Here is a 23,362-nt window from a genome sequence, read left to right as displayed (position 1 = left end):
CAGCCGCAGTAGCGGCTATGCGGACTGCGCAGCCGTGGCCAGCTCCGGCGGCCATCTTTATAGGGGCAGAAGATGCCGACCCGGACCGTGGGGTCGCAGCCTTTCGGGGGGCTATTCAGCAGAGGGGACCAGGCGGAACGGCATGGAGGGCGCGGACGGCGTCCTCCGTGCCTTACAAAGCCATGAAGGTAGCTAACTTTTTTTATGTTTTGGGCCCGGATTTTGGCCTCGGAAGTCCTTTAACCACTTGCCGACCGCCTACTTCATATTGGCGGCGGCAAAGTGGCAGCCCCAGGACCACGTAACGCAGATTGGCGTCAGGTCCTGGGGCACTCTCTGGCCGGGGATCGCGCGCTGGGATGCGCGCGCATCCGCCGGCAATAGGCTCCGCCCACCCGCGACGTCAACCCGCCAGCCAATCGGAAGCGCCGGCGGGTTGTTAACCCGACGATCGCCGGATAGGAAGCGTATAATACGCTTTGTAATGTTTACAAAGTGTATTATACAGGCTGCCTCCTGCCCTGGTGGTCCCAGTGTCCGAGGGACCACCAGGGCAGGCTGCAGCCACCCTAGTCTGCACCCAAACACACTGATCTGCCCCCCCCTGCCCCCTGATCGCCCACAGTACCCCTCAGACCCCCCCCTGCCCACCCCCCAGACCACCGTTTGCACACAATCACCCCCCTAATCACCCATCAATCACTCCCTGTCACTATCTGTCAACGCTATTTTTTTTTTTAGTCCCTAAACTGCCCCCTGCTCCCTCCTGATCACCCCCCCACCCCTCAGATTCTCCCCAGACCCTCCCCCCCCCCCCCTGTGTACTGTATGCATCTATCCCCCTTGATCACCTGTCAATCACCTGTCAATCACCCGTCAATCACCCCCTGTCACTGCCACCCATCAATCAGCCCCTAACCTGCCCCTTGCGGGCAATCTGATCACCCACCCACACCAATAGATCGCCCGCAGATCCGACATCAGATCACCTCCCAAATCCATTGTTTACATCTATTCTCTCCTCTAAACACCCACTAATTACCCATCAATCACCCCCTATCACCACCTGTCACTGTTACCCATCAGATTAGACCCTTGCGGGCACCCAATCACCCGCCCACATGCTCAGATTGCCCTCAGACCCCGGCCTTATCAATTCGCCAGTGCAATATTTACATCTGTTATTCCCTGTAATAACCCACTGATCACATGTCAATCACCCATCAATCACCCCCTGTCATTGCCACCCATCAATCACCCCCTGTCACTGCCACCCATCAATCAGCCCCTAACCTGCCCCTTGCGGGCAATCTGATCACCCACCCACACCAATAGATCGCCCGCAGATCCGACATCAGATCACCTCCCAAGTGCAGTGTTTACATCTCTTCTCTCCTCTAAACACCCACTAATTACCCATCAATCACCCCCTATCACCACCTGTCACTGTTACCCATCAGATTAGACCCTAATCTGCCCCTTGCGGGCACCCAATCACCCGCCCACACGCTCAGATTGCCCTCAGACCCCCGCCTTATCAATTCGCCAGTGCAATATTTACATCTGTTATTCCCTGTAATAACCCACTGATCACCTGTCAATCACGCATCAATCACCCCCTGTCACTGCCACCCATCAATCACCCCCTGTCACTGCCACCCATCAATCAGCCCCTAACCTGCCCCTTGCGGGCAATCTGATCACCCACCCACACCAATAGATCGCCCGCAGATCCGACATCAGATCACCTCCCAAGTGCAGTGTTTACATCTCTTCTCTCCTCTAAACACCCACTAATTACCCATCAATCACCCCCTATCACCACCTGTCACTGTTACCCATCAGATTAGACCCTAATCTGCCCCTTGCGGGCACCCAATCACCCGCCCACACCTCAGAACGCCCTCAGACCCCAGCCCTGATCACCTCGCTAGTGCATTGCTTGCATCTATTTCCCCCCTCTAATCACACCTTGAGACACCCATAAATCACCTCCTGTCACCCCCTAGCACACCTACCCATCAGATCAGGCCCTAATTTGCCCTGTGTGGGCTCCTGATCACTCGGCCAAACCCTCAGATCCCCCTCAGACCCCCTTCCGATCACCTCCCCAGTGCATTGATTGCATCTATTTTCCCCTCTAACCGCCCCCTGAGACACCCATCAATCACCTCCTGTCACCCCCCTAGCACTCCTATCCATCAGATCAGGCCCAATACATCCTGTCATCTAAGAGGCCACCCTGCTTATGACCGTTTCCACAAAATTTGCCCCCTCATAGACCACCTGTCATCAAAATTTGCAGATGCTTATACCCCTGAACAGTCATTTTGAGAAATTTGGTTTCCAGACTACTCACAGTTTTGGGCCCGTAAAATGCCAGGGCAGTATAGGAACCCCACAAGTGACCCCATTTTAGAAAGAAGACACCCCAAGGTATTCTGTTAGGTGTATGATTAGTTCATAGAAGATTTTATTTTTTGTCAAAAGTTAGCGGAAATAGGATTTTTATTGTTTTTTTCACAAAGTGTCATTTTTCACTAACTTGTGACAAAAAAAAAATCTTCTATGAACTCACCATACCCCTAACGGAATACCTTGGGGTGTCTTCTTTCTAAAATGGGGTCACTTGTGGGGTTCCTATACTGCCCTGGCATTTTAGGGGCCCTAAACCGTGAGGAGTAGTCTAGAATCCAAATGCCTCAAAATGACCTGTGAATAGGACGTTAGGCCCCTTAGCGCACCTAGGTTGCAAAAAAGTGTCACACATGTGGTATCGCCGTACTCAGAAGAAGTAGTATAATGTGTTTTGGGGTGTATTTTTATACATACCCATGCTGGGTGGGAGAAATCTCTCTGTAAATGGACAATTGTGTGTAAAACAAATCAAATAATTGTCATTTACAGAGATATTTCTCCCACCTAGCATCTGTATGTGTAAAAATACACCCCAAAACACATTATACTACTTCTCCTGAGTACGGCGGTACCACATGTGTGGCACTTTTTTGCACCCTAAGTGCGCTAAGGGGCCCAAAGTCCAATGAGTACCTTTAGGATTTCACAGGTCATTTTGCGACATTTGGTTTCAAGACTACTCCTCACGGTTTAGGGCCCCTAAATGCCAGGGCAGTATAGGAACCCCACAAATGACCCCATTTTAGAAAGAAGACACCCCAAGGTATTCCGTTAGGAGTATGGTGAGTTCATAGAAGATTTTATTTTTGTCACAAGTTAGCGGAAAATGACACTTTGTGAAAAAAAACAATTAAAATCAATTTCCGCTAACTTGTGACAAAAAAAAAAAATCTTCTATGAACTCACCATACTCCTAATGGAATACCTTGGGGTGTCTTCTTTCTAAAATGGGGTAATTTGTGGGATTCCTATACTGTCCTGGCATTTTAGGGGCCCTAAACCGTGAGGAGCAGTCTTGAAACGAAATTTCTCAAAATGACCTGTGAAATCCTAAAGGTACTCATTGGACTTTGGGCCCCTTAGCGCAGTTAGGGTGCAAAAAAGTGCCACACATGTGGTATCGCCGTACTCAGGAGAAGTAGTATAATGTGTTTTGGGGTGTATTTTTCCACATACCCATGCTGAGTGGGAGAAATATCTCTATAAATTGACAATTGTGTGTAAAAAAAATAAAAAAATTGTCATTTACGGAGATATTTCTCCCACCCAGCATGGGTATGTGTAAAAATACACCCCAAAACTCATTATACTACTTCTCCTGAGTACGGCAATACCACATGTGTGGCACTTTTTTGCAGCCTAACTGTGCTAAGGGGCCCAAAGTCCAATGAGCATCTTTAGGCTTTACAGGGGTGCTTACAATTAGGCACCCCCCAAAATGCCAGGACAGTGAACACACCCCACAAATGACCCCATTTTGGAAAGTAGACACTTCAAGGTATTCAGAGAGGAGCATAGTGAGTCCGTGGCAGATTTCATTTTTTTTTTGTCGCAAGTTAGAAGAAATGGAAACTTTTTTTTTTTTTTCTGTCACAAAGTGTCATTTTCCGCTAACTTGTGACAAAAAATAAAATCTTCAATGAACTCACCATGCCTCTCACTGAATACTTTGGGATGTCTTCTTTCCAAAATGGGGTCATTTGGGGGGTATTTGTACTATCCTGGAATTTTAGCCCCTCATGAAACCTGACAGGTGCGCAGAAAAGTCAGAGATGCTTGAAAATGGGAAAATTCACTTTTTGCACCATAGTTTGTAAACGCTATAACTTTTACCCAATCCAATAAATATACACTGAATGTTTTTTTTTTTTTTTATCAAAGACATGTAGCAGAATAACTTTCGCGCTCAAATGTATAGGAAATTTTACTTTATTTGAAAAATGTCAGCACAGAAAGTTAAAAAAGTCATTTTTTTGACAAAATTCATGTCTTTTTTGATGAATATAATAAAAAGTAAAACTCGCAGCAGCAATCAAATAGCATCAAAAGAAAGCTGTATTAGTGACAAGAAAAGGAGGTAAAATTCATTTAGGTGGTAGGTTGTATGACTGAGCAATAAACCGTGAAAGCTGCAGTGGTCCGAATGGAAAAAAAGGCTCTGGTCCTTAAGGGGTTTTATGACTGCAGTCCTTAAGTGGTTAAGCTCATCCAGAGTGTTGGGTCTTGCGTCTCTCAACTTTCTCTTCACAATATCCCACAGATTCTCTATGGGGTTCGGGTCAGGAGAGTTGGCAGGCCAATTGAGCACAGTAATACCATGGTCAGTAAACCATTTACCAGTGGTTTTGTCACTGTGAGCAGGTGCCAGGTCGTGCTGAAAAATTAAATCTTCATCTCCATAAAGCTTTTCAGCAGATGGAAGCATGAAGTGCTCCAAAATCTCCTGATAGCTAGCTGCATTGACCCTGCCCTTGATAAAACACAGTGGACAAACACCAGCAGCTGATATGGCACCCCAGACCATCACTGACTGTGGGTACTTGACACTGGACTTCAGGCATTTTGGCATTTCCCTCTCCCCAGTCTTCCTCCAGACTCTGGTACCTTGATTTCCGAATGACATGCAAAAGTTGCTTTCATCCAAAAAAAGCACTTTGGACCACTGAGCAACAGTCCAGTGCTGCTTCTCTGTAGCCCAGGCCAGGCGCTTCTGCCACTGTTTCTGGTTCAAAAGTGGCTTGACCTGGGGAATGTCAATGCGGCACCTGTAGCCCATTTCCTGCACACGCCTGTATACGGTGGCTCTGGATGTTTCTACTCCAGACTCAGTCCACTGCTTCCGCAGGTCCCCCAAGGTCTGGAATCGGTCCTTCTCCACAATCTTCCTCAGGGTCCGGTCACCTCGTGGTGCAGCGTTTTCTGCCACATTTTTTTTCCTTCCTACAGACTTCCTACTGAGGTGCCTTGATACAGCATTCTGGGAACAGCCTATTCGTTCAGAAATTTATTTCTGTGTCTTACCCTCTTGCTTGAGGGTGTCAATGATGGCCTTCTGGACAGCAGTCAGGCCGGCAGTCTTAAGGTCCATACACACGCCGAACTGCAGGCAACGTCGAGTCCGTCATCACCTCCCGCTGGGTGGGCATTCCAGCGACAGTCCGGCGTGTGTACAGTCTGTCGGCGGACTGATACGGCTGTTTCTGAGCGATCTGCTGGGCGGATCGCTCAGAAACAACCGTATCAGTCTGCAGACAGACTGTACACACGCCGGGCTGTAGCTGGAACGCCCACCCAGTGGGAGGTGATGTCGGACCCGACGTTGCCTGCAGTTCGGCGTGTGTACGGACCTTTACCCATGATTGAGGTTTTGAGTAATGAACCAGGCTGGGAGTTTTTAAAAGCCTAAGCAATCTTTTGTAGGTGTTTAAAGTTAATTAGTTGATTCAGATGATTAGGTTAATAGCTCGTTTAGAGAACCTTTTCATTATATGCTAATTTTCTGAGATAGGAATTTTGGGTTTTCATGAGCTGTATGCCAAAATCATCAATATTAAAACAATAAAAGGCTTGTACTACTTCGGTTTTGTATAATGAATCTAAAATATATGAAAGTCTAATGTTTATCAGTACATTACAGAAAATAATGAACTTTATCACAAGGACCTGTAGTTTATAGGGCATTCTTCCCTCCAAATGCTTTTTTCATTTTATTTATTGCCTAATTGCATGTAAATGAATGTATCCACACACCCAGCTCCTCCAGCGCCTAGGCATTCTGAGTTCCATGCTGCAAGTGCTCATGGGAGCTCAGCCTGGGGAGGGAGGAGGCTTCTGCTGAAGCATGCGCGAGATTTCAGAGGCAAGGGGGAGGAGGAGAGGGGAGTGGAGTTTTCACAGGCTGAGGGCTGGAGATGCAGAGCAGCTTGCCTGTGTAATGATGACGAGCAGAATATAGCGGCTCTCGTTGTATCACAGGAATAAATATACGCTGTTTGCAGCTAGATTTACTGTGTAAACCATCTAAACTTTAGATAAGATCTATAGACAAGTTACTTGTTATAGTTAGTATTTCATCTCAGATCTGCTTCAAGCCTAGGTTCACAGTGGATGTTGTGTTCACCGCAGGATCACAACAGAAGGGGAAAGTTATACTGCACATTATCCACATGTTGCATCACCTACAGTCAATAAAGAATGTGGCTGCCTGTCACTGCTAATGCATGCATATTGCAGTAATGCTCTGCAACCAGTGCACTGGCATGCTGCATGTCATTAAAGCACACCGCACCCACCAAACTGTGAATATCACATAAGTGTTGCATTGTAAGTCACATTACGATGGGGTTAATGCTCAAAGCAGTGGAAATATTGCCGTGTAGAGACAGCACAGGGCAATATAAAGTGATGGTATTAGCACAACCTCAGTACTCAAATACGCCAAACGTTGCTACAGTGATGCACATTAACTATGCCATTGCCATAGCAATGCTCGCTTTTCTCCGCATGTAGCACAAATAGCCTAACTCACGGAAAACCTGCTGGCAGTGTTAAAGCTAATATTGCCACGCTCTTGCGTATTAACCTATCAGCAGCTTCAATAGAGTTTTCTCGTTTGAGATAAGTGCACTGCTTTTGACCTCAGTCAGTAGAACTTGTGCTGTAAATTCTTGGAATGCTCTGATTTCTCTCTGCTAGCAGAAAATATAGAAACCTATAGCAGAAGTTGTCTCACACTGCCCCCTAGTGTCAAGTGCCCATAAATACACCTTACAGTAGTACTAATTAGAACAAATAAGATTTTTTTTAAAAAAGTGCTAAAATAAATTGGCCTGGAGAACTTGGAAGCCTCTAAATAAATTGGCAGCTGAAGGGTTAACCCAGCTTGGTGCATCAACCCCGATATGCCTATTGCACCACAAAGCAACCCACCACTGTGAACATAGCGTTATATGAAATAAACCTTTACATGAAACAAATGTCAATAAACAAAAACAGCAAACCAAAAAGCAATGTGATTTCAATAAAAAAGCCATTACACAAACATACCCAAGTCTAAAGCTGCTCTGAGGCTGCTGCTGGCCAATGCTTCTAAAAGGGCAAAGACAGCTGAAAACTGTTAGTGAATGCAAGATAATTGGAATGTGTGCTCTATAGAACATTACGGGCTTGATTCAACAAACCGTGATAACTCAAATATCACACCTTATCAAAGATATCACACCTTATGAAAAGATAACACACCTTATCAAAGTTAACATGCCTTATCAGAGTAGCATAGCGAGCGCTACAAACTTATGCCTGCTAATTGGCAATGGCACTCGTCCTGCTCTGAGCCCCTGCGGGTTCGTAGCGCTAGCTATGCTACTCTGATAAGGGGCTTGATTCACAAAAGCGTGATAACTGCTATCACAGCAGTTATCACGCGATCTGCCGCTCACAAAGGTTTTCACACGAACAGCATTAGTTCACATGATAAACGAAGGTGATCACGCACAAACCTTCGTTTATCATGGAAACTAATGCTGTTCGCGTGAAAACCTTTGCGAGTGGCCGAGCGCGTGATAACAGCAGTTATCACGCTTTTGTGAATCAAGCCCAGGGTGTGATATATTTTCATAAGGTGTGATATCTTTTCATAAGGTGTGATATCTTTTCATAAGGTGTGATATCTTTTCATAAGGTGTGATATCTTTGATAAGGTGTGATATCTTTGATAACGTGTGATATCTTTGATAACGTGTGATATCTTTGATAACGTGTGATATCTTTGATAACGTGTGATATCTTTGATAACGTGTGATATCTTGATAAGGTATGATATTTGAGTTATCACGGTTTAGTGAATCAAGCCCTGCATGCGTTACTAAAGTGCATGACGCAATACTGCAGGATAGCGTACGCAATAATCTATTACGCCCGCTAAACTTTACGCACGGGACACCCGCTAAGTAACGCCCGTAAAGCAGATGTGTTACGCAGTACCACAGTTTTGTGCATCAACCCTTTTATTTGCTCTCCATCTATAACTGAAGTGGTAAGGCCCATACACACGTCGGATTTTTGCGAACGACCCGTCGCTTGAACGTTCCGTCGTTCAGTCGTTCGCACGTCAAATCCGGCGTGTGTACAGACTATCGTTCGGGTGATAAGACTGGTTTTCAGCGATCCGCCCGGCTGATCGTTCAGGACCATTCTTATCACCCGAACGATAGTCTGTACACACACCGGATTTGACGTGCGAACGACTGAACGACGGAACGTTCAAATGACGGGTCGTTTGCAAAAATCCGACGTGTGTATGGGCCTTTAGCAGCTGACACAATTGTCTCAAGGAGGTCTCTCACTTCACACCTCCATATTCAGTAGGAATCTCGGGAATTTTACTAGCCAAAGGGTTGTAGCCTCTGACTTGTATAATGAGTATAGCATTTTCCCCACATATTTTTACATATGTATGTGTGTGGGGGGGAGAGTATTTTTTGTATATGGGTTTCACTATGTGAATTACTTTTGCACATTGCACTTTAGTGCTGTTTTATGAATTTATCTGAAATGAAATATATTTTGAATCCCCAAATTATCTGTTGGCCAGAGCATGCAATCTATTGGATGTTTATTATTTGGGCAGGCTATTTCAGATGCATTACATCTGTGTTCACAATCTAAATAAACTCTTGTGTTGTGCATTTAGGGTGGAGAAATGATACATCTAAATGTTGTGGTTAAAGAGGAAGAAGAAGAGACACATGTGAGGAGTGATCAGCAGTCTATGGAGGAGGGTGACAAGATGAGGACAGTTAAGGAAGAAGAAGAGACATACGTGAGGAGTGATCAGCAGTCTGCAGAGGAGGGGGACATGATGAGGGCAAATAAAGAGGAAGAAGAGACATATGTGAGGGGTGATCAGCGGTCTATGGAAGAAGGTGACATGAAGAAGACAAAGAAAGAGGAAGAGGAGGAGACACATGTGAGGAGTGATCAACAGTGTATGGAGGAGGGTGACATGATTGGGACAAGTAAAGAGGAAGAAGAGACCTATGTCAGGAGTGATCAGCAGTCTATGGAGGAGGGCGACATGAAGAGGACAATTAAAGAAGAAGAAGAGATGTATGTGAGGAGTGATCAGCAGTCCAAGGGGGGTTTAATAATAAGAGTGATTAAAGAAGAGGAAGAAGAGACATATGTGAGGGGTGATCAGCAGCCTGTAGAAGAGGGTTACACGATGAGGACAAATAAAGACATTATTACAGGGATGAGCATTGGTGAGTGATAAACACATATTCATTACCACTATTTTGCGCCCATTTTTCCTTGTGCTGTTTTTGCATAGCCATGCATAGAGCAGCTTGACCTATTATTGCACTTGAGTTCTGACCAATCCTAGTAAAATAAACAAATCTGATGACCCTCTGTGTGGATGATTCCTTGTAATCATCTGTTGTAGAGAATGTTGCTGCAGAGTCCCACTGTTGTTACTCCTCAGGTGGGAAACTGGAAATGTAAACAAATGACGGTGCACAATGTTGTAGAACAGGAGGTGCCATCAGCAACACCCAGGAGTGCTGTCACCTGTTCAAAGACCTGGATAAAAGAGAGAAATATATGCACATAGCGGATGATCCTTTTAGCACAAGTACACCCTGTGTTGTCAAACACACTGTGCAAGGGATTTCAATCACCACATGCAGGTTGGGGGTCACACTCCCCCTTCGTTTCCCTGCTCACCAAAGATAGGCTTGAAAACAGGCACATCAATAACCACCAGCGGTTTGCTCTATAAAACATAACATCCGCCAGATAGTAAAATCAATAAGACATATCTCATAAAGCCGCATACCGCCCTCCAGGCTTCCTCGCTGTGGCGCTGGCTGCTTCCGTCTGTGTATGTTCTACCAAGCATGCGTGTTCAGAAGCTCCACCCTACACGTTTCGTCACTCTACGGGCGTGACTCATCAGGGGCTCTAAACACGCCGCACGCTACTGACCTTAAATGTGCAGAAAGTGCCCGCCCATGCTGCCTCCCACCGTGCTGTTCCCCGACTAGGGTGTACGTCATTGGCTCAGCCGGCGGTGAAGGCGGAAACCTGGCGGGTGCATTGATGAACAACATTACGGAAACCTATCTCCCCGTACATATTCTGCCAATAGGCAGAAATGCGGAATCCCATATCCCCATAGGTATCTAACCTGTACGGACATATGCTTTCCTCCTAGTTCATGGGCAGCAATACGGAAATCTATCGCCCCATCCATGTTCTGCCCAAAGGCAGCAATACGGAAACCCTTACCCCCATACCTATTCAACCCATGCTGACATACACATGTAGATATATTTGTTGCCCATTTATTTCATAATTGCACTTATGCTGTCACATATCATACATAAAATGTACAGATTATATTACATGGGGTACTACACTTGTACTATCTCATACAGAGTATAAAAAAATATATAAAACATCAAAAACAAAGTATATAACCCCAGTCCATCCTGGACTTAAGACCCCAACCCCCCATACATACACATATCATCCAATATAGCCCCGGTTCTTAACTTTCTTGTCTTCTATCCATATCCCTCACACATTGTATCATAGAGTCCAATTGGGCCTCGTGATACCCCTTTTTTAAAAAGCAGGTTTTAAGGACTCTTGCCTGTTCATCAAAGTCAATTAGATTCTGGCAATTTCTACGTAATCTCACCATCTGTCTCTTAGGGACCCCCCTTAACCACTGTGGATGATGACAACTTTCAGTAGGGATAAATCCATTCCTGTCTGTCTAAAATAACACTTAGTTTTAATCTCCCCTTCCTCCAAAGTAATATTTAAATCCAAATTGCTTATCAAATTCCAAAGTCGGCTTAATATTCGGCCACATTGTATTAAGGTTCTCAAAGAACTCTTTGAGGGCTTCTTCGGATCCCCTCCAAAATATTATGAGGTCGTCTATGTAACAATCCCATGTAATAATATTGGGGGCGCCCCTCTCTATGGCCAACTCCTACCACCTACCCATATATAGGTTAGCCAGAGTTGGAGCAAAGGACGCCCCCATAGCACATCCGAACCTCTGTAGATAATATCCCCGCTTATACCAAAAATAGTTTCTAGTCAGGGCAAACCTCAAAAGATCCAGCAAGAACTCCACTTGAAACTATTTTTGGTATAAGGGGGGATATTATCTACAGAGGTTCGGATGTGCTATGGGGACGTCCTTTGCTCCATCTCTGGCTAACCTATATATGGGTAGGTGGGAGGAGTTGGCCATAGAGAGGGGCGCCCCCAATATTTTTACATGGGGTCGTTACATAGACGACCTCATAATATTTTGGAGGGGATCCGAAGAAGCCCTCAAAGAGTTCTTTGAGAACCTTAATACAATGTTGCCGAATATTCAGCTGACTTTGGAATTTGATAAGCAATGCATACACTTCCTGGATTTAAATATTACTTTGGAGGAAGGGGAGATTAAAACTAAGTGTTATTTTAAACAGACAGAGAGGAATGGATTTATCCCTACTGGAAGTTGTCATCATCCACAGTGGTTAAGGGGTTCCCTAAGGACCAGATGGTGAGATTACGTAGAAATTGCCGGAATCTAATTGACTTTGATGAACAGGCAAGGGTCCTGCTTTTAAAAAAAGGGGTATCACAAGGCCCAATTGGACTCTATGATACAATGTGTGAGGGATATGGATAGATAACAACTAATGCTGGAAAAACGTATCGATCATCGCACACAAAATGAGATGACATTCATCAGTAATTATAGTTTGCAATATAGATCGGTTGAAAAAATATTTAAAAAATACTGTCCTATCCTAATTAGTGATCCGGTTCTATCAAGAGCACTCCCTAATAAACCCAGTTTTGTATACCGGAGAGCACCGAATCTTCGGGATGCCCTATTGCCTAGCTGTGTGGACCCACCTGTAGGCCGTGGGGTTGGCAACTGGCAGCTGCCTAGTTTCTATCCATGTGGAGGATGCCAGGGGTGCCACCTGACCACTAGGAGAGAAACTATTAGGTCTATTACATCCTATCATAATCAAAAAACTTTTAAGATAAATACGTTTGTTACATGTACCTCAACATATGTAGTATACCTATTGTGGTGTAGCTGCGGGGCCCAATATGTGGGTAGGACCATCAGAGATCTAAAAACCCGGATCGGTGAGCACATTTATAAAATTAAAAAGGGTCATGAAGACCATAGTGTCTCTGCCCACTTTCGAAACAACGTGACACGGCTGGCTTGAAATTTTTGTGTGCTGGAGAAGCTGGCACCAAGTTGGAGAGGATGTAATCGAATTAGGGAGTTATCCAAGCTAGAAACAAGGTGGATCCATAGGTTGGGATCGCTCACACCGAATGGACTAAACATTGAGGTAGACATTAATTGCTTTATTTCTAATGACTAGAGGTGTATGCATTGCAAAGGTGGTCGTATGTTCCAGTTTGGGGTTTTTATATATCATTTTTTAATTTTTTTTATATAATCTTTCTATTTTTTATTTAATATTGGTAGCCCCTCATATGTGGATCTGGTGCAATAATTATTTTGCCCATGTACAGACATACATGTTGGTGATCGGTCTTTACCAATTGGGCGAGCGGTAAATAAGTGGGGGGCTGTTTATCTAGAGAGAGTGGTAACAATGGCCCAGGATAACAGTGGAGGAGTACTCTCCATGGAAGAGTGGAAGGGAGGTGCTGACGTCCATGTTAAGAACCTGGGCTATATTGGATGATATGTGTATGTATGAGGGCTTGGGGTCTTAAGTCCAGGATGGACTGGGGTTATATACCTTGTTTTTGATGTTTTATATATTTTTTATACTCTGTATGAGATAGTACAAGTGTAGTACCCCATGTAATATAATCTGTACATTTTATGTATGATATGTGACAGCATAAGTGCAATTATGAAATACGTGGGCAACGAATATATCTACATGTGTATGTCAGCATGGGTTGAATAGGTATGGGGGTAAGGGTTTCCGTATTGCTGCCTTTGGGCAGAACATGGATGGGGCGATAGATATCCGTATTGCTGCCCATGAACTAGGAGGAAAGCATCTGTCCGTACAGGTTAGATACCTATGGGGATATGGGATTCCGCATTTCTGCCTATTGGCAGAATATGTATGGGGAGATAGGTTTCCGTAATTGTTATATGGGGAGATAGGTTTCTGTAATGTTGTTCATTAATGCACCCACCAGGTTTCCGCCCTCACCGCCGGCTGAGCCAATGATGTACACCCTAGTCGGGGAACAGCACGGTGGGAGGCGGCATGGGCGGGCACTTTCTGCACATTTAAGGTCAGTAGCGTGCGGCGTGTTCAGAGCCCCTGATGAGTCACGCCCATAGAGTGACGAAACGCGTAGGGCGGAGCTTCTGAACACGCACGCTTGGTAGAACATACACAGACGGGAGCAGCCAGCGCCACAGCGAGGAAGCCTGGAGGGCGGTATGCGGCTTTATGAGATATGCCTTATTGATTTTACTATCTGGCGGATGTTATGTTTTATAGAGCAAACCGCTGGTGGTTATTGATGTGCCTGTTTTCAAGCCTATCTTTGGTGAGCAGGGAAACGAAGGGGGAGTGTGACCCCCAACCTGCATATGGTGATTGAAATCCCTTGCACAGTGTGTTTGACAACACAGGGTGTACTTGTGCTAAAAGGATCATACGCTATGTGCATATATTGCTCTCTTTTATCCAGGTCTTTGAACAGGTGACATCGTTGAAAGGAAAGCATTGGATGCGCTGCTGTATTTAAAAACTTTATTGCGTTAAGTGGAATCCTCGGGTTTCACCTACTTGGCAGCCAGCTGCATATAAATTAAGTGCACGGGAAGGGCGGTGAGAGCTGTATCTTTTTGAACTGGAACAACTAACACCCAGGAGTGACTGATAGCCCACAATAGTAGTGACTACCGTGCACCAACTGCAGCCAACTATAGTGCCAATACCAATGCAATGCCACAGCCAACTACACGGGGATAACACTATCTACTCACTGAAACAATGGGCAGAAATAAATGTATATGTCAACCTCCAGATCCGCTCCTCAGAGACCTAAGAATCAAATAAAATAAAAATTGTAATATTTTTTTCAACAAAAAAAAAGGAAATAAATATTTATTAAAAAATAAACAAACATCCCTGCAGGGATGAGAGCCCACCAACAGAGAGCTCTGTTGGTGATCAAAAAAAGGTGTGTGGGGGGGGGGGGTACTTGTGTGCTGAGTTGTACATCCCTGCAGCAAGACCTTAAAGCTGCAGTGGCCTAATTAGCAAGAAATGGCCTGGTTTTTAGGAGGGTTTAAGCCCTATACAGTTAATGCCAAGATTTCTGTACAGTCACCATGTAGGTAGAAAAAACAAAGTTTTGTAAAAAAAAAAAAAATACCTTTTAATGGCTAACTGATAGAGTTAAATTATTAAATTATACAGAAACTTTTTTGCTGCTATGTACAGCCATTATAATCAATAGGGTAGATAGCCGCCCCCATTTAAACTTGCAGTGTTTTCAAATGATCCTCTAAAATGGGCTGCTGTAGGTTTTGGACATACCATCCAAGATTAAAATCTGAGAGTTGCTGTGTGATAATATTTAGTTATTGTTGTTGTTTTTTTTGTTTTTTTTACAATTAAGTTTTAACCCCTGCCTATCTATTAATCCTTTAACTCCTGTAATTCCTATAATTGTTTATATAACTTTAAAGACTGCCACCTGTAGCAATCATATGAGATCACTAGGGTGACAGTTTTGGGCCCCAATGCTCTACAAATTAATTGCCCTGCCATTGCCTAGCAATGCCTCTGCACAACACTGGGGCCCCTCGAACTTTGGCCCTACCAAACACCCAATCACTTCAGATGTGCAGACTGGGGATAATGGTCCACCACATGCCCCACTAGTAATGAAATATGGCCTAGGTGGTATCATATTAACCAGGAAGGTCCACTATCACTAACATGGTATAAGTAATTAAAAAGTTACAGGTGTATCAAAAGGGACCCAGTTTAAGTGTCATAAATATCGGGAACTTTAAGGGGTATAAACCTTGGAATGGGAACTAGTTAAACTCAATACAAGCCCACATAGTGTAAAACCACCTTTATTGAAGAGATAGAAAGAATGGCGCTCACATGCAGTAACCTGTAACAGCACTTTGTACAGTAAACAGTCCGTGTTCTGGGACCACATACAGCCACGTGTCTCAGAACTGTCATTATGAGTCTGTCTCCCAGGCCCCACCCACATGTATCACTGCTCACCTCAGCTCATCAACCCCTGAGGATCATCATGATTGTAGATTTTACTGTCATTTGCCTGCTGAGACTATGTTGCAATATAAGGTCAAAGTATTGTTTAGCCTTAATTATTGTGGTTACAATGGTGACTGAGACAATCACTGGAGGGTGTTTTGTGAAATACAACAAATCAGTCTTATGGAAGTATAGTATACGTTTATTTACTGTACAGGAGACAAAATGAGAGAATGTCTGCAGAGGAAGGCTCGGAACAGAAGTTATATACTCCAAATTACACATTACAATCATTCCTCCTACCATGACCCTGATCGGTTCCTCACAAAATCTCTAAGCTAGAACACACACTACTGCATAAATGAACACATAAATACATATTGACCACTTGAGGACCAGAGGTTTATACCCCCTAGTGACCAGGCCATTTTTCACTACTTTAACGGTTTATTGCTAAGTCAAACTTAGCACCCAAATTACTTTTACTCCCATTTCTTCTCACAAATAGAGCTTTCTTTTGCTGCTATTTGATTGTTGCTGCGACTGTAAGGGTTTTTTCTTATTAAAAAAAAGTGAAATTTTTCATTTTTTTTTTATCTCCCCATTCCACCCTCAAATTGTTCCTACACTATGTTACATACATATGCCTATGGTGAGATTAGATTGTGAGCCCATCAGAGGGACCATTAGTGACAAGACAATATACTCTGTACAGCACTGCGCAAGATGTGAGTGCTACATAAATGTTTATTTAATAAATAAAAAACACAGCCTGCCAGTGCTGATCAGCCGCTGGCAGGCTGATCATTGGTGTCCCCTGTGTGCAGTGACAGGAGCTTGTGCGAGCATGAGCTCCCATAAAATCATGCTTCTCGTGAGATGATGCCATGTGGTGTTGCTGAGGAACAACAGAGCCACTCTGCGGCCACCAATCTGTTTTAGGCAGTCACAGTTTTCCTACTTTTTTTATCCCTTACAGTTATCATATTTGCTTTTGTGCATAAGTATTATTATTCATTTAGAAATTACAAGTTCCCAAAGTACGGTTTTATTTGCTCTGAAAGCTGCCATTGCATTGTATTCATAACTGGTGTATTTATATTGTATCATACCCAGTAATGATTTCTGAGCTGCTGTCTCTGTTCTGGACACATTAGAAGAAGTTTCTGCCCAGGCAATGTTTATATTCCTCTCTGCTACAAGTAAACACAAGAAAATGTTTTCACCAGTTCAGATGAATATCTCCATGCAGAAAGCATTCTATTGCTAAAGTTAGTCATGTGTAACCCTTTGAATGCTGTTCTGCTAAAAAAAACATTGTGTTAGTATATTATATGCTGTAAATAATCTTATAGAGCAAAGAAGAAATGCTGGGCTTCATTCCACTTTAACCAATTGAGGACCACAGTGCTAAACATCCTAAAGACCAGGCTGTTTTTTTTTCAAAATAGACCACTGCAGCTTTAAGGCCAAGCTGCAGAGTACACAGCACATTAGTGATTCCCCCCCCCCGCCCCTCTTTCTCCCCACCAACAGAGATTTCTGACGGTGGGGTCCAATCGCCCCCAGTTTATTTCTTTTTTTTTTTTTTTTACAAATATTTATTGTATTTTTTCTTTAATACACGTCCCCCCCTCCAGCCAATCACGGTGATCGGCTGTCATAGGCTGAAGCCTATAAGAGGTGATCACTTTCTTGTGCCTCAGGGGGACAGCCGTGTCATCATGGATCGCATCGCTGTACTAAGTAAAAAGACAGCGGTTTCACCATCTTACAGTCTCTGAGCGGCGATCGCCGCTGGGAGACTGAAGGCGGAGCATCCTGCGCGCGATCTCCTGCAATAGCCGACCCCAGGACTTGATGCCAATTGGCATTAGGCGGTCCTGGGGCTTCCGCCGCGGTCACGCCCATTGGCATGTCATTAAGTAGTTAAGTAGATAAGGTCACTTAAAGGGAAGGTCCAAGCAAAAAAAAAAAAAATGAGATTCACTTACCTGGGGCTTCTACCAGCCCCATGCAGCCATCCTGTGCCCTCGTAGTCACTCACTGCTGCTCCAGTCCCCCGCTGGCAGCTTTCTGACCTCGGAGGTCAGGGCCAAATTGCGTACATTTTTACACATTCCCGCTAGTGCAGGAACATTAACACATACATTTTTACGCGTTAGTGGTGAAACGCGTAAATTTTTGTTCCTGCACTAGCTGGAATGCGTAAAAATGTATGCAATGTGGCCCTGACCTCCGAGGTCAGAAAGCTGCCAGCGGGGGACTGGAGCAGCAGTGAGTGACTACAAGGGCACAGGATGGCTACATGGGGCTGGTAGAAGCCCCAGGTAAGTGAATCTCATTTTTTTTTTTTGCTTGAACCTTCCCTTTAATTGTTAATTATTATTAGAGGTAGTTGCTTCATCAGTAGCTTGTTTAATTTAAGGTTAGTTTGGTGATATTCACACAGCACCCTCTCTTATCTACAAGACGGCACAAATCATCCCTAGTAGCACATTCCAAACCCGGGATACCGTGTGAAGAGAACGAGTCTTATAAGAGTAAATGTATGGTAATGTCTAGAAAAAAAGGACTATGATAATATGGCTTCCAGGAGGCCATTTTTTTTATATTTTCAATTTTACTTCAGGTGCTGATCACCTATATATATTTTAATAAACCAGTTATTGTAATGTGATTTGCCGCCTGTAATGAGCACAACCTTCTGCAGTTCTTTGTCAGGCTGACAACTAGTGGTGGTCAGTGACATGCCAATAGGTCTGATAAAGTGCAAATTGTATGCTAATTATATGCAAAGCTATGCAGCAGCTGCGTCTGGTTCATTTCTAAACTTGAGCGTGAGAACCTTATGCCATGAGCCTGGTCAGGCCCAAGTAGCCTGTGCATGTTCCTCCTTTGGGTTACCACCTGATGAAGGGGGGTCACCAAGAAACATGTTGTGTAACTGCTGAGATTTGATAAACGCAAGTTTAAAAGGCCTAGTGAGTGCCTCCTTTTTCTCCATATACTTAGAAAATTGTCAGCAGCTCACTGACCATCCCTAATGGTAATTTTCCTACACTCAGAATTCTTTCACAGAAAGTGATGATGTTTCTTTATTTGCAGCGCGGAGTCCCGGCATCAGGAACCTCTCAAAGACTCGTCTCTCTATATCCACAGACTGTACAACTGAGGATGATGTCATTGGACAAGAGTCACCTGCAGATATCCTGGTTATCCCAAATATTCCCCCAAATGCACCTCACCTGTCTAATCCTGGGGAGCCTCATACCCAGCACAGCTCTCCCCCTGCTGGAGGGTCTTATTCCTGTTCCACATGTGGGAAATGTTTTGTTAAGAAATCCGCTCTCGTCAGTCATGAGAAATCTCACACTAGTGAGAAGCCCTATGCATGTGCTGAGTGTGGGAAATGTTTTATACAAAAATCACATCTTGTCATACATGGAAGATCTCACACGGGTGAGAAGCCTTATTCATGTCCTGAGTGTGGGAAATGTTTTAGAAATAAATCACATCTTGTAACACATGAGAGATCTCACACTGGTGAGAAGCCCTATTCATGTGCTGAGTGTGGAAAATGTTTTGGACAGAAATCAAATCTTGTCAGTCATGAGAAATCTCACACTGGTGAGAAGCCCTATTCATGTTCTGAGTGTGGGAAATGTTTTGGGCGTAAAGCAAACTATTTAGAACATAAAAGATCTCACACTGGTGAAAAGCCCTATTCATGTGATCAGTGTGGGAAATGTTTTGGGCATAAAGCAAACCTTGTCACACATAAAAGATATCACACTGGTGAAAAACCTTATTCATGTGCTGAATGTGGGAAATGTTTTAGTTATAAAACGAGTCTTGCCAGTCATGAGAGATCTCACACTGGTGAAAAGCCTTTTTCGTGTTCTGAGTGTGGGAAATGTTTTGGACTTAAATCAGAACTTCTCACACATGGGAGATGTCACACTGGTGAGAATTCAAGTGCAGAGCGTTGGAAATGTTTTACACATGATGATGTAATTGGACAAGTGTCTCCTGCAGATTTCCTGGTTGCCCAAAATATTCCTCCAGACTCCCCTCACCTGTCTAACCCTGAGGAGCCTCATATCCATCAGAACTCTCCCCCTGCTGGAGGGTCTCATTCCTGTTCCACGTGTGGGAAATGTTTTGTTAAGAAATCAGCTCTTGTCAGACATGAGAGAACTCACACTGGTGAGAAGCCCTATTCATGTGCTGAGTGTGGGAAATGTTTTGGGTATAAAGCAAGCCTTGTCACACACAAACGATCTCACACTGGTGAGAAGCCCTATACATGTGTTGATTGTGGGAAATGTTTTGGGCAGAAAGCAAACTTCGTCACACATAAAAAATCTCACACGGGTGAAAAGCCTTATTCATGTACTGAGTGTGGAAAATGTTTTTTACGGAAATCAGAACTTATCGAACATAAAAGAACGCACACTGGTGAGAAGCCCTACTCTTGTGCTGATTGTGGGAAATGTTTTGGATATAAATCAAATCTTCTCTCGCATAAGAGATCTCACACCGGTGAAAAGCCCTATTCATGTGATGAGTGTGGGAAATGTTTTGGATTTAAACCACATCTTATCACACATAAGAGATGTCACACTGGTGAGAAGCCCTATTCATGTGACGAGTGTGGGAAATGTTATATACAGAAATCAGAACTTGTCCGACATCGGAGATTTCACACTGGTGAGAAACCCTTTTCATGTGCTGAGTGTGGGAAATGTTTTATACAGAAATCTGAACTTATCAGGCATGGGAAAACTCACACTGGCGAGAAGCCCTTTTCATGTGATGAGTGTGGGAAATGTTTTATACAGAAATCAGAACTTGTCAGACATGGGAGGTCTCACACTGGTGAGAAGCCCTTTTCATGTGCTGCATGTGGGAAATGTTTTGGACGTAAATCACAGCTTGCCAGCCATTTTTGCTGAGTGTGGGAAATGCAAGATGAGTCACGAGTAAAGTAATTAAAGGAGAGAGAAATTGTGAGTTAATAAGTAAAGTGAAATAATTGAACAGAGAAACTTTGTGATTCAGCCCCATGTAGTCCAGCATTTCTGATTTGGATGGTGCTGTGCAGCCTCTGGGGAGAGGCTGGACTGGTTTGATTCTAAGCAGCGTGGATTATCCTTTGGTTTAAGGCCGCACATTTGTTATATAGAATATACTGTATGTATATTTACTTATTGTGTATTACCTCTGTGGTTTCCTTGTAACTCTGCTGATGCTTTGTACATTGTTCTCAGTTTATGGATAGTCACTGTTATCTACACTGTGACTCAGGTGTAGTTGTTTGGGCACTGTATTGGTAACTGGCACCTATAGCTTTGCATATGAGCCATGTGCAGTTAGTGCCGGGTCTACTTCTATCATTTTGATTTCTATAGGCATTTCATTCTAGGCCAGTGTTTCTCAAACCTGTCCTTGTGACTCCCCAACAGTGCATGTTTTGCAGGCAACCTCACCTATGTACAGGTAGGGTAATTAGTGTCTCTGCTACATGAAATTTACCAAGCTGAGACACTAATTACCCTACCTGTGTATAGGTGAAGTTTCCTGCAAAACATGCTCCATTGGGGGGTCAGGAGGACAGGTTTGAGAAGCGCTGACCTAGGCTGATTACTTGTTCTGTTTGGGGGGTAAGACCTCGGTTTATTGCTTTGTTAGCTGCGTTATATACTGCGGGTAGGGTTACTTCCCTGGGGTATTGTTTTAGTTTTAGAATTCCCATAAAGTGTCAGTGTACTTACTGTATATTGTTATGTGTTCTATTGAGATCACTTTATAGCATGTTAGAGGAACTCCTGAATTGGATCTCCTGGAATGTTCGGAGACTCCGTGATTGGTTTAAACGTTCCCTGATATTTCAGGCTGACCATAAACCCTGATATATGCTGTGTCTGCAGGAGACACATTTGGTGACTGGCAGTGCACAAGGCAAACTTTGGGTGAGTTGGGCAATTCATAGTCCGATTTTCTACATACTAAAGTGGGGTCTGCATTCTGCTCCATAAAAGACGGGGGTATTCTATCCATGCTACTAAAATGTATCCATGTGGACGCTATGCTTGTTCTGCACTTATTATAACACAAATTGCCCTCTTGCTGATTGGATTATACAGCCCGCCTCCGGCATCCTTACAGATATTATGTCTGATCCTGCTGTTTGTACTGGACTCACTCCATATATTGTGCATGGCTGATATTACCAGGCTTCTGCATCCCTGGCTAGATACATCGTCCTCACCTTTGAACCCTATGTCTGCTTCCATGAAAGCAGGAAGCATGCACACTGCAGATTTATTGCAGCATTTGTATCAGCTGTAAGAAAGACATGTTTTTATTTAAAATTTATTATGCTGTTACTTATCTTTTAGAGCAGAGCTGAAGTCCTGAGTTCATGTCTGCTTTAACCCCCTTGGCGGTATGAAACATTCCGCCAGGGGGAAGCGCAGCAGCTTTTTTAATTTTTTTTTTGTTTAAATCATGTAGTGGAGCCCAGGGCTCGCTACATGATAGCCGCTGCTCAGCGGCATCCCCCCACCCTCTTCGATCGCCTTCGGCGATCTCCGATCAGGAAATCCCGTTCAAAGAACGGGATTTCCTGGAGGGCTTCCCCCGTCGCCATGGCCCGTCGGGACGTCATTGGGAGTCCCGATCCACCCCACGGCGCTGCCTGGCACTGATTGGCCAGGGGCGCACTCCGCACCCGATAGCGGCGATTGGGCGCGGGGCGGCGGCGATCGGGGTGCTGGCGCAGCTAGCAAAGTGCTAGCTGCGTCCAGCAAAAAATAAAATTATGTAAATCGGCCCAGCAGGGCCTGAGCGGCACCCTCCGGCGGCTTACCCCGTGTCACACACGGGGTTTCCCGCTAAGGAGGTTAAACATCTACCAGTGCTGCTAAGTAAAGCTCTGAGTTTACTGTGCAGACGACGGAGCAAACAAATGTCCAGTCACCGCCTGAGTGTAACAGGAAATAGCGTCTGAGGGCACAGACAGGATACAACAGTCTAATAAAGGGGAGAGGAAGCAGTACTTTTATAGGAAGTAACACTCTGAATGAGGTAATAAATCTGCTAAGCTGCTGGTGTATTTGGGTACAGATGGGGCACAGACTATCATTTCCATACGTGACACAAATGCTACATGCTGGTTCCCAGGCTGCAGGTTGCTTTCACTCCTTTTATACCGATCTCTACAAATCCACTGTTAGTAATACTGAAACTGAGACTGATCTCTTTCTGGAGCCTCTGGTGTCTCCCAGCTGTGGGAAGATCTGCAGAAAACACTATAGACAGTGGTATCTCGCTAGATGAAGTATAAGCCGCAACCCTGTCCCTGGCCAATAACAACAAGTCCCCCAGCCCTGATGGCCTCCCTGTACAGATATACATGAGGTACGCTGAACAGCTTCTCCCCAGTATTATACTTTGCTTAAAGCGCATCTGAACACAGAACTTCCTCTCTGCTCTAAAAGATAAGCAACAGCATAATAACATTTAAAGAAAAACCTGTATTTCCAGGACGTCTCAGGACAGCAACCCTGAGACTTGTCTCCCTCCATTTCCAACTGGACAGGATACTAGTTAAAAGAATTAACATAATTGATTAGGCAGGCAGGCACACTACATAA

At 44.2% G+C, this 23,362-nt stretch overlaps 1 protein-coding gene across 1 annotated transcript in view; it reads left to right on the top strand.

Annotated features, from left to right (window-relative positions):
- LOC137537038 (zinc finger protein Xfin-like) overlaps positions 1-23,362 on the top strand; it is a 525,741-nt gene that overhangs the window by 424,952 nt on the left and 77,427 nt on the right. The window contains exons 6-7 of the mRNA XM_068259188.1: positions 9,110-9,680; positions 18,810-20,645. Coding sequence (XP_068115289.1) covers positions 9,110-9,680; positions 18,810-20,645 — 2,407 coding nt within the window. The remainder of the gene's footprint in view (positions 1-9,109; positions 9,681-18,809; positions 20,646-23,362) is intronic.

Source organism: Hyperolius riggenbachi, chromosome 10, assembly GCF_040937935.1.
Source record: "Hyperolius riggenbachi isolate aHypRig1 chromosome 10, aHypRig1.pri, whole genome shotgun sequence".
Lineage (NCBI taxonomy): Eukaryota > Metazoa > Chordata > Amphibia > Anura > Hyperoliidae > Hyperolius > Hyperolius riggenbachi.
The sequence above is the reverse complement of the archived record's forward strand: the minus strand, read 5'-3'. Positions and strand labels throughout refer to the sequence as shown.